This window comes from Hemiscyllium ocellatum, chromosome 44, assembly GCF_020745735.1.
Source record: "Hemiscyllium ocellatum isolate sHemOce1 chromosome 44, sHemOce1.pat.X.cur, whole genome shotgun sequence".
NCBI lineage: Eukaryota > Metazoa > Chordata > Chondrichthyes > Orectolobiformes > Hemiscylliidae > Hemiscyllium > Hemiscyllium ocellatum.
The window spans coordinates 25,029,391-25,041,448 of NC_083444.1; the positions used below are offsets into that span (position 1 = coordinate 25,029,391).

Genomic DNA, 12,058 nt, shown 5'->3' on the forward strand with positions numbered 1-12,058 from the left:
GACGGCGGTGGAAGGCAGGAGTCTCTGCAGTAATGCACATTTTGTTTTTCGTTCAGCTCCAATGTACGGCGGAGTACCACCAGGGTACGGACCTACCTCAGTCCCAGGGGGGTTCACAGGATTCCCGCAGCATCCCTTCTCGCAGCAGCAGCCGCAGCAGCAGCATGTGTTCGCTCAGCCACAGGCCTATCCACAGCAGCAAGGCTACAGCCAGCAGCAGCAGCAACAGGCTTTTGCCCAGCAGCATTCATTCCTGCAGCCGCAAGGCTTTACTCAGCAACAAAACGGTAATGTCTGTCACGATAGAAAAGCCAAGCTGACACATTGTCCATGGCGGAGAGGGTGTGCTGGGGTTGGAGCGCTGAATGGGTCTCCACGGGTTAAATGGTGGTGGGGAGGTGACATTGGGGGTGTGTGTAACTAACTCGCAACCTTCTCTTGATGCTCTACCCAAGCTGCACTGAACAGTTGATTGTGGAGGTTAAGGGGCGACCCAACAGAGGGAATCTGTTTTCCCTGATGGGCAGCTAGGAGGGAAAGTCAGTCGTGGGGGGTGGGGGGACTCCACAACAAGAGGGCAGTGCCTTCACATGTAAGCCAGACTTGGGGGCTATGTGGGGAACCATATCTGAAAGGGGATTGAAATCTCACCCCGCTTCATTCTTTTTTAATAACGACCTGGGAGCTAAGGGAGTTTGTGTGCTGTCTGCACGTCAGTGTCTCAACTACAGAGTCATCTCACCGAGCAATCAACCCCTGTTCCTACCGTGTGATAAATAGCTGTGACCGTTTGAAACGTGGCACTCCTGTCCAGGGGGGTGGGTGTGTGAGAGAGAGAGAGAGGTGTGGGGGAAAAGCTTCCAATATGTACTTTTGTTTTCAGTGCAGTGGAATGTATTATTCCGTTTTCTGCCTGTTTCTGGTGTGTGTAGGTGCTGGGTTCGGTGCCTTTGGGCAATCGAAAGGAATGCCACAAATGATGGGTCCATTGATACAAGGAGGTGGAGTGCCCAGCAACCCATTTATGGTATGTGCCACACTGACTGACTGCTTTCAATGGGAGCGAAGCTGAGCTGTAATGTGTAAAGCTGGGTACAGTGAATGGGACTGGATTAAGTAACCGCGTGCTGGCAAGCTCAGAGTCCCAATCTGCGGAGCCATGGGGTCTGATTTTGGGGCTCAGAGCAGCATGAAACTGGAACCAGAGGTTATGTGCAAAACAAAACAAGGTCAGTGTCAGGATTCACTCAACGTCACTGCCTCACCTACTCAGATTGACTCGTGTGTCAGACTTCTCTGTCTCACAGAACAGTACAGCACTCTGCAGGCCCTTCAGCCCTCGATGTTGTACTGGCCTTTTATCCTACTCTCAGATCAAACTAACCTACGCACCCTTTATTTTACTATCATCCATGTGCCTATCAAAGAGTCTCTTAAATATCCCTCATGTCTCTGACTCTACTCCCACCGCTGACAGTGCATTCCACACACACCCCCCCCACTCTGTGTAAAGAACCTCCCTCTGACATCTCCGCCAAACCTTCCTCCAAGTGCCTTTAAAATTATGCCCCCTCATTTCCGCCCTGGGAAAATGTCTCTGGCTATCCACTCTCTCTATGCCTCTCATCATCTCGTACACCTCTGTCAAGTCACCTCTCATCTTCCTTCACTCCAATGAGAAAAGCCTTAACTGTCTCAACCTTTCAACATAAGGTCTGCCCTCTAGTCCAGGCAGCATTCTGGCAAATTTCCTCTCTCAAGCTTCCACATCCTTCCTATAATGAGGCGACCAGAACTGAACAATAGTATTCCATAGGAGTGTGTCTAGGGTTCAATAGAGCTGCAGCATAACCTCACAGCTCTGAGTTGTCTTGAACCTGTTGTTAACGCTGTTGCAAGGAGGTGAGGGACCTCTTCTTCAGCCCTTTATAGGGCTAGACAAAGATGCATCTACGTCCAAACTCGAGCCGCGTGTCCAGTTCTGGGTCCCCACGCTGTGCGAAGGATGTGAGACGTCCCCAGTTGGTTCCAGGGAATGAGAGGTTTTAGTGACGTGGTTGGGTTGGGGAAGTTGGGCTTGTTCTGCCTGGAGAGAAGGCCATTGAGGGAAGATTTGGTGAGATCACGAGAGGTTTAGAAGAAGGCAGGCGAAAGAGAGCCTCCGTCTGCTGGCAGAAGGATGAAGGGGAACACAGGCTCGTGGTTATGGGCAGCCGATGTGGCAGTGTGTCAAAGGTCTACGTTTTTCCGAAGTGAATGAGAATGGTCTGGAAGCCGCTGCCTGTGCTGGGGGTGGGGAGGGAACAGTTGCTGTAACTCAGAGACACAGCACCATTGCTGCCGCCAGATTTTGGGAAGCTCTGATCTATGGGGGGGGTGAGTCGTCGATAGACATGGAATAGCGGGGCTGATCTGGCCATAGCAACAGACCATGGGCAATTAGAGCATTGGAAAGATGAACTGCAGGAGGCCTTCAGCCTCTTAATCCTCCAACACCAGTCAGTCCAGTCAATTTAGATTTTGTGCTTCTACGCTACTTTCTCACTTGAAAATTGAAATTTTGGATGTAGGTTTGCTCGCTGAGCTGGAAGGTTCATTTCCAGATGTTTCGTTATCCTATTAGGTAACACCTTCAGTGGGCCTCAGGCGAAGCACTGCTGAAAAGTCCTGCTTTCTATTTATATGTTTGGGTTTCTTTGGCGTGATGGTATTTCCTGTGGTGATGGTATTTCCTGTGGTGATGGTATTTCCTGTGGTGATGTCCCTTCCTATTGCTTTTCTCTTTTGCTATCAACAAACACATTAAGTTAGACCCTATCTATCACCCCCTGAGAAAAGGAACGGGAAGTGACCTCACCACAGGAAATGGCCTCACTACAGGAAATGGCCTCACCAACCCAAAGAAACCCAAACATATAAATAGAAAGCAGGAATTTTCCGCATTGCTTCGCCTGAGGCCCACTGAAGATGTTACCTAGTACGGTGACGAAATGTCTGAAAATGAACCTTCCAGCTCAGTGAGCAAACCTACATCCAAAACCTCAACCTGAGCTACAAATCTTCTCAAACCTCGCTAAAAATTGAAATGTTGATTGATCTCAGTCTTTACCATAATCAACAACTGAGCATCCGCAGCACTCTGAGGTTCCAAAGATCACAATCCCATTAAGTGCACAACTCCGTCCAAAATGACCAAAATCTTGTCCTGAGAGTGTGTTCCTGTGTGCCAGGTTTTCCAGCCTGGGGTGGGAAATGTAGCCTGTCAGTATTGATTCTGTTTAAATCTTAGCGGAGCCCTTATACTTCAGTTAGAATGATATTTTAATGAGTTTTGTTACCCAAGTGTGGGACCTTTCCCTACAGTACCAGGCCCTTTGGCCTTTCTGCTCCATGCTGTTTTCCATCCCATCTTCATCTTATCCAATCGGTATACCCTTCTGTTCCCTCCTTCCTCGTGAGTTTATCCAGCATTTGTCTTAAACTGAGAGAGCGTTGGAATTTGGAGAAGCAGGGGGTCCATTCTAAGGTGCAATGCAGCCAGAGGTGTGGTAAATAAATGTCCTCTAAAAGGAAACCTGACCAAGGGGAGCATGAAGTTTTGTGAGTGTGGTGCTGGAAGAGCATCCCTCCCCATGAGCTTGATATGTCAGCAGTCGTGATGTTGACAGCAAGTTTAGCTACGTCACCTTGTGGCCAAATAGGCACCAGTCAAGGCTGGCCATTTGGGCATGGGGTCATGGTGAGCTATTAATGGATGCTGAGCCACCACTCTGGCAACAATGAGATAAAGACAGGCAGTGGGTCACTGACTATAGAACTGTTACTGATAACCCAGAGGCTAATCATATGTTTTTCCTCCCTCTGTGTCTGTCTGTCTCTCTCACCCTCTCTCTCTCACCCTCTTTCTCTCTCTCTCCCTCTCTCTCTCTCTCTCTCTCTCTCCTCTCTCTCTCTCTCTCTCTCTCTCTCTCCTCTCGTTCTCTCTCCCTCTCGTTCTCTCTCCCTCTCGTTCTCTCTCCCTCCCTCTCGTTCTCTCGCTCTCTCTCGTTCTCTCTCCCTCCCTCTCGTTCTCTCTCTCTCTCTCCCTCCCTCACGTTCTCTCTCCCTCCCTCTCGTTCTCTCTCCCTCCCTCTCGTTCTCTCTCCCTCCCTCTCGTTCTCTCTCCCTCCCTCTCGTTCTCTCTCCCTCCCTCTCGTTCTCTCTCCCTCCCTCTCGTTCTCTCTCTCTCCCTCTCGTTCTCTCTCCCTCCCTCTCGTTCTCTCTCCCTCCCTCTCGTTCTCTCTCCCTCCCTCTCGTTCTCTCTCCCTCCCTCTCGTTCTCTCTCCCTCCCTCACGTTCTCTCTCTCTCCCTCCCTCACGTTCTCTCTCTCTCTCCCTCACGTTCTCTCTCTCCCTCCCTCACGTTCTCTCTCCCTCCCACTCGTTCTCTCTTTCTCTCTCTCGTTCTCTCTTTCTCTCTCTCGTTCTCTCTTTCTCTCTCTCGTTCTCTCTTTCTCTCTCTCGTTCTCTCTTTCTCTCTCTCTCTCCCTCTCTTTCTCTCTCTCTCTCTCTCTCCCTCTCTTTCTCTCTCTCTCCCTCTCTTTCTCTCTCTCTCCCTCTCTTTCTCTCTCTCTCCCTCTCTTTCTCTCTCTCTCCCTCTCTTTCTCTCTCTCTCCCTCTTTTTTTCTCTCTCTCTCCCTCTTTTTTTCTTTCTCTCTCTCTCCCTCTCTTTCTCTCTCTCTCCCTCTCTTTCTCTGTTTCCCTCTTTCTCTCTCCCTCTTTTTTTCTTTCTCTCTCTCTCCCTCAATTTTACTTGCATTCATTTTCTGTCACTGTGTGTGTGTTTATATATACTTTCACTCTATATCCATCTCTTTATATATCTGTCACTATATCTCTATCACTCTGTTGCCGGCTGTCTCGCCCGCTTGCTATCTCTTCCCCTCTTCTGCCACCTCTTCCATGCTCTTGTTCCCATTCCTGCTCTTGCACCCCCTCATTCTCGCTCCCATCTGACTTCCTGTCTTGTGTTTGCCCTCACTGGGTTTTGACCTTGATCCCTCATTCTGCTGCTATCTTGTTCACTCACTATCTTGGTTTCACTTTCTTGAACGCCCACTCTCACTATCTCTCACCTCTTCTCTTGCTTTCGTGATCTCTCTCTCTCTCTCTCTCTCTCTCTCTCTCTCTCTCTCTCTCTCTCTCCCCCCCTCTCGCCCTCTCTCTCTCTCTCTCTCCCCCCCCACCCTCCGTGAAGACTGGAGCCCCGCCTGGACAGTTTGCAGCAGGAAGCACATCTACCAACCCCTTCTTATAGTGACCTGCAATACTTCCAGCATGTGGCTCTTCCAAAAACAAAAAAATCGCCTTAAACCACAGGAGTCGACCAACAGCTGTAACATACTTAATGCCAGTACACACATTTCTATACTTCAGGGGAGGGTGGGAGTTGGGTGGGGCTGTTGAGGCACTGCAATATTCCTTGTGGGTATTAGTACCAAATACCAATGCAGGCTATATTGTGGAGAGGATGGGTGGGGTCTCTGGGGGGTAAGACAGGAAGGGGGAGAGCATGGAGGCAACTTGGCATTCACAGAAGCTACAGCCTCACTCACACGCTGTTGGTGTTTGGGGCCGGGATTTCGGGAGGGCTGGGTGGGAAGGAGACAGCAGAGGGTAAAGGTAGCTCTTGAGATATGGGAACCCTTCGGTTCAGCTGAAAGCTGTGTGGTCTAAACAAAGCAGTGGGCTAAGTAGGTGGGGGAGGCCGGGGGGGAGGCAAGACTTTTACACTGATGGGGTTTGTACTGGGAGAGGCTTGGGGCCTATAATCCTTTTAATTTGCATATAACTCAGTATATCGCTGTCAGAGGGGTTTTGGGAAGTGAGGGGGGGGCGGACGAAAGTGGGTAGTCACTGGAGTGCACTTTCACACAGCATCAGGGGCACAGGCCGGCTTGTGGGGAATTTATTGGGGCAAGTGGGTGACACAGCTGGGTTGGGCAGCAGTGAAGTGGGCGGGTGCCCCCTCCTAGAGTTTGTTTGCGTTGATTCCCGGAGTGGGTTTCAGGTGCATGCGCTGTCACAGGGCTGGCGGAGAGCGGTGTGGGTGCTCTCGGCGTTTGTGGAACTTCGGACACTGACCTTAGAGGTCCGGCAGCTGTCCGAGCCCAGTCGGGAGAGGGTGAGGAGGGGAGCTTGTGAGGAGAGGCGGTGTCTATGCGTTGGCAGAGACTGTCACTGCTGCAAACCCCCCGCCATCTGCGGCGATCGTTGTTCACCGAGGGGACGGATCACTGGACTCCTTGTTTTAACATTTGAAGGGTCCCATTCGTAAGCAAACTCTCCTCAGTTTGCCCTTCCCAACTTGCTGCCCCCTCTTCCTCCTCCTCCTCAGCCCCACTTTGCAGTGCTTTATCAGGTCCACTTGCATTCCTCCCACTTCCTTGTGACGGACCGTCTCCTCCACCCGATCGACCGTTGTTTTCTCCCGTCTCGGAAGATGCCTTTCCATTCCAAAGACTGCTGTCAAGTGAAAACCGACCTGGTGATGACCGGATCTGGAATTGGTCCGTCTCCCCCCCCTTGTTACTGTTTGGCGAGCTGCTCTGTTGGTATCTCGGGCTTGTTTCTGTGTCTTTTAATTTTTTTAAAACTGTTACACCAATTCTGCTGCGTTCTACCGTTCATTCAAAATATATATTTTGTTCATCTATCAATGCATGATGCAATGATCCTCTTGATTTGGGTTTGACAACTTGCGTGCACACTACCTTGAGAAGATGTGATAACATAATAGAATGTTGGATAATCGAGGGTCCTTGTATGCCATCATCTTCCCCACCCCTCAAAAGAATCAATATTGCTGAGTAATCACCAATTGTTTAACCCCAGCCGAATGGTTATTCCTTTAGTATTGTGTCATTGTTCCATCTATTTAACAGTTTGCCTTGACATCTTGTCTTCATGATGTATTGAGATCGCAGTGATTGTGGCACAAAGAGGGAGGGTTTTCAGGCTTTCATTCAGTAGACCATTTGTACAATATTAGACGCCCAGGTGGATGAATGAATGGCACTGGTCTGTATATTTCAGCCTTGAATAGGTTTAATGATGCAGTCTTGTCAGATCTCTGTAAAGATTCACTGCCTTCATAAGAAATTCCTCACCTGTTTTAAATGGGAGACTCCTTCTTTGTGAGATAGTGTCCTCTGGTCGATGGCTTTTCCACAGGGGAAAGTAATCCACATCTGGACAGTCCAGTCTCCTATGGATTTAGGGTGTAGGTTTGCTCGCTGAGCTGTAGGTTTGATATCCAGATGTTTCATTACCTGGCTAGGATCTCCTATGGATCTTGCATGTTTCTCAACCTCCTTTCCTAAGAGAGTTCCTCCATACCTGGTATCAACCTCAAGCCCCTTCTCTGGGCTGTCTCCAATGCCAGGACATCTTTGCTTATTTAGATAAAGGCTCCAAAACTTTCCACGGTATTTCAGCTGTGCTCTGACAAGTGCCTTGAATAGTTTCAGTAAGAGTTTGCTATTTTCATACTCCGTTTCCTCTAAAGGTAAAGGAAATCTGTTTGCCTTCCCTATTGCTCACTTAACTGGGATGCTAGTTCTTGTGATTTTGGCATAAGAGACTCTTTACATCCCTCAGTTACTGCAGTCTTTCTCACTTTCAATAATGTTCAGCTCCTCTATTCTCCAAGTGCATAAGTGCACATTTCCCCAAATTACATTCCTTCTGCCAAATGTTTGCTCACTTGCTTAACCCTCTGCAGACTGAGTCATCATCACTTACCTTCCCACCTCTGTTTGTGTTATCTGCAAGCAAGGCTATCGTGGGTTCATTTTCTTTGTCCACAAGTTATTAACGTATATTCTAAATAACTGCACTAAACCCTCTGGTACACCACTAGTTACAGGTTGGCATTCTGAAGATGAACCCTTATCCTAACTGTTAGCCAATCATCTATTTATGCTAATGTACCATCTCCAACACCATAGACTCTTAAGTAGCGTATGGTATACATTACCTGTGAAAATCCAAATATATTACATCCATTACTTCCCTTTTATCTGTCCTACATTTCGCCTCAAAGAATTCCAATCAAGTTGTTGGGGGTGATATGCTACTCTGATTATATTGTTTTGTAATGATCTGCTGTTGCATCCTTTACAATAGACGCATAGCATTTCCCCAGTAATAGACATGAGGATAACTTGCCTATCGTTTCCCTTTTCCCAAAGGCCTTATGTTGGCACTGTTCCAATCATCTGTGACTTGCCCAGAATCCTAAGGATTCTTCCAAAGTTACGAGCACTCCATCCACTTTGTCTACGGTGATTTTTTTAAAAAAAAAACAATCCTAGGTGGTACCCCATCAGGTCCAGGGTCTTGTTTCCCCAGCATGTCTCCCCTTGTGATAGTTATTGTATTTATTTCCTCATGTTTTGCCCTTGATTATTAATGTCCTAATGGTGGCGACTGATGTAACTTCTCTGCCATTTCCTGTTTTCCCCATTATTATTTTGTTTTCGAAGAGGCCTGTGTTCACCTTTACATTCCTCTTCCATTTTATACATTTCAAGAAGCCCTTTCTGTCCATTTTGGTATTGGTTACCCTCAAAGTTTATCTTCTCTGACTTTATTGGATTTTTGAACATTTTACGATCAACCTTTTATCCAGACCCGTCACAGATGTCTCCAGCACTAGAACCGGTGAGTCACTTGATGTTATGGGGAACCTTCCTCGGCCTGGTCAACTGGCAATAGTGTGTGCGGTCAAACAGGCAATCTCCTCTCGCGTGACCCCCTCCCACCCACCCCTGATCTGGATTTCCAGGAAACCAGAGCATTTCCAATCCACCCCCACCCCATTGCTTGAACCAGACACGTTAGAATGGTCAGTTGAAAGGTTGATGGTTGAGGGGGAAATAACACCTCCCTGTGAGGACAATATTAGCAAACCACAAGCTGCCTGCATCATGGGAGAAGCCGACATTACCCTTTCCTTATCAGCAGCCTGACCCCAGTCACATGGACGAAGTCGGTCTGAATTAGATGGTGGATCTTTCTATACCATGTGTGGAAGACATTAAATTGTATTAAACATTGCCCATCAAAAAGCTCAAAAGTTGTACAGGATGGTGGGGAGGCCTTGTCTAGAACACTATCGCTCAGTTATTGGAAGGATATTATGAAGCTGGAGAGGGTTCAGAAGAGATTGACCAGGATGTTGCTGGGTATGGAAGGTTAGAGTTCATCAGATCCCTACAGTGTGGAAGCAGGCAGTTCGTCCCATTGAATCCTCCCTGACCCTCGGAAGAGCATTCCACCCAGACCCATTCTATCTCTGTAACCTTGCATTTCCCATTGTTCACCCACCTAGCCTGCAAATTCCTGAACACTACGGACAATTTAGCATGTCCAATCCACCTATCCTACACATGTTTGGATGATGGGAGGGAACTGGAGCACCCAGAGGAAACCCACGCAGACACAGAGAGGACGTATAATCTCTGCCTCAGGGTGGAATCGAACCCAACTCCCTGGTCCTGTGAGGCAGCAGTGCTAACCACTGAGCTTCCATACCACCCCGAAAGAGTTATGAAGAAAGGTTAGATAGGTTGAGACTTTTTCACTGGAGGTAGGACGTTGGGAGGTGACAGTATCGAACTTTATAAAATAATGAAAGGTATAGATAAGGTTAATGGTAGTTGTTTCCCTCAGATGGGAAATTTTGAGACTGGGGACACATTTTTAAGATGACTTCGGTTTAAAAAGGATGTTTTTTTTAACATGTTGGTTCATGTTTGGAATGAACTTCCTGAGGAGAAGTGCTGGATGTGGGCACAATTCCAATATTAAAAAGCCGTTGGGATAAGTACATGAATAGGAAAGGTAAGGAGGGAATATGGGCCAGGTGTAACTAGTTTAGTTTGGGATTATGTTTGACAAGAACGAGTTGGAGCGAAGGGTCTGTTTCTGTGCTGTGTGACTCTTTTTAAAACGAACCTGATAATTTACGTAAATTTTTCTCTTCCAAAGTTGGAAATCTCAACACCAGGTTGTAATCCAACAGGTTTATTGGGAAGCACTAGATTCCAAGTAAACCTATTGGATTATAACTTGGTGTGTGTGATTTGTGACTTTGTCCACCCCAGTCCAACACCAGCTCCTCCACCTCATGGCTCCTCCTTACAGTCAGCTGTGGCTTTATTTCACTTGTTGTGCCTCATATTGTGAATTGCAGCGAAAGAGGAGCACCATCTCATCAAACGAGGCAGTTTACAACCTACTGGGTTCAGTATTGGTTCAACCACCTCCAAATTGAGAACCCATTCCCTCTCTTTCTTTTAGCTTTGCTAGTTACTCCACCCCCTGCCCCTTCCAGTGGGACTGTCTGTTCTTCCCAGTCTGGCAGTTAGACACACCATAATTCAGTTATTCTCCATTTCCATCACTTAATCTGAACTATCGACATCCTTTCTTTCCCTGCACCCCAACCTCCCCCCCCCCCCCCCCCCACCCCCACCATTGCATTAATGTCACTTCTTCCATTCTTCAGTTCAGCTCTGAGTCACCCAGACTCAAAATGTTAGCTTGCCCTCTCTCCCTGAATGCTGCCGAACTCGCTGTGACCTCCAGTACTTTTTGTTTTCAGTTTCAAATTCCAGCATTTGAGTAATTTACTCTTACAATGCCCAATGCTGCCTTGACCATGTCAGCTGTGTTGCCATTTTCAGGGACTTGTGGACCTGCAAGCTTCTGTATTTTGATGCTGCTAAGGGCTCTGCCATTTATGTAACTCTCTTCCTGCATTGGATCTCCCAGAATGCATCACCTTGCATTTGTCAGATTAAACTCCATCTGCCATCTTCCCCGCCAGCGTCCCCAGCCTGTCTATATCCTGTTGTATCCTCTAGTAATCCTCCCTCACTATCCATAGCTTCCCCAATCTTTGTGTCACCCACAAACATGCTAATCAGATCGCCTGTATTCTCCAAATCATATTTATATAATTACAAATCAGAGCAGTACTAGCACTGATCCCTGTGGAACATCATTGTTCACAGGTCTCCAATTGAATGACATCCATTGTTACTGTGTCTTCTATGAACAGGGGAGCTCTGTATCCATCTTACCAGTTCACTGTGGATCCCCACGAAACTTCACTTCTTGTGTCAACTTGCAATGATAGACCTTGTTAAAGGCACTGCTCAAGTCCATGTAGTCAACATCTACCATCCTCCCCTCATCGGTTCCCTTTGTCATTTATAGGACATTCCAGTGCACTACAGGCCCTTTGGCCCTCGATGTGCCAACCTGTGGAACCAATCTGAAGCTGATCTAACCTACACTACTCCATTCTCGTCCTATGACCATTTAAATGCCCTTAAATTTGGTGAGTCTGTTTCTGTTGCAGGCAAAGCCCATGCCCCTACTACTCTGAGTAAAGCAACTACCTCTGACATCTGTCCTATATCCATCACCCCTCAATTTACAGCTATGTCCCCTTGTGTTAGCCATCACCAACCAGGGAAAAAGGCGCTCACTGTCCACCCTATCTAACCTTCTGATTATCTGTTGTGGTTCTGTTTGCCGAGCTGTGAATTTGTGTTGCAGACGTTTCGTCCCCTGTCTGGGTGACATCCTCAGTGCCTGGGAGCCTCCTGTGAAGCGCTTCTGTGATCTTTCCTCCGGCATTTGTAGTGGTTTGAATCTGCCGCTTCCGGTTGACAGTTCCAGCTGTCCACTGCAGTGGCCGGTATATTGGGTCCAGGTCGATGTGCTTATTGATTCAATAAGGAAAGATCACAGAAGCGCTTCACAGGAGGCTCCCAAACACTGAGGATGTCACCTAGACAGGGGACGAAATGTCTGCAACACAAATTCCCAGCTCGGCGAAGAGATAACACAACAACGAGCACCCGAGCTACAAATCTTCTCCCAAACTTTGAACCTCTGATTATCTTATATGTCCCAATTAAATCATCGCTCAACCTTCTTCTCTCTAATGAAAACAGCCTTAAGTCCCTCAGCCTTTCCTTGTAAGACCTTCCCTCTATACCAG

At 47.7% G+C, this 12,058-nt stretch overlaps 1 protein-coding gene across 6 annotated transcripts in view; it reads left to right on the top strand.

The window, feature by feature from the left end:
- LOC132835236 (arf-GAP domain and FG repeat-containing protein 1-like) overlaps positions 1-6,698 on the top strand; it is a 91,302-nt gene extending 84,604 nt beyond the window's left edge. For 5 of the 6 annotated variants that reach the window (XM_060854606.1, XM_060854609.1, XM_060854608.1 and 2 more), the window contains 3 exons: positions 57-287; positions 933-1,027; positions 5,237-6,698. In XM_060854606.1, coding sequence (XP_060710589.1) covers positions 57-287; positions 933-1,027; positions 5,237-5,296 — 386 coding nt within the window. In that variant the 3' untranslated portion in view covers positions 5,297-6,698. The remainder of the gene's footprint in view (positions 1-56; positions 288-932; positions 1,028-5,236) is intronic. The other variant, XR_009647290.1, reaches the window with a different exon arrangement.
- The last annotated feature ends 5,360 nt before the right edge of the window (positions 6,699-12,058 follow it).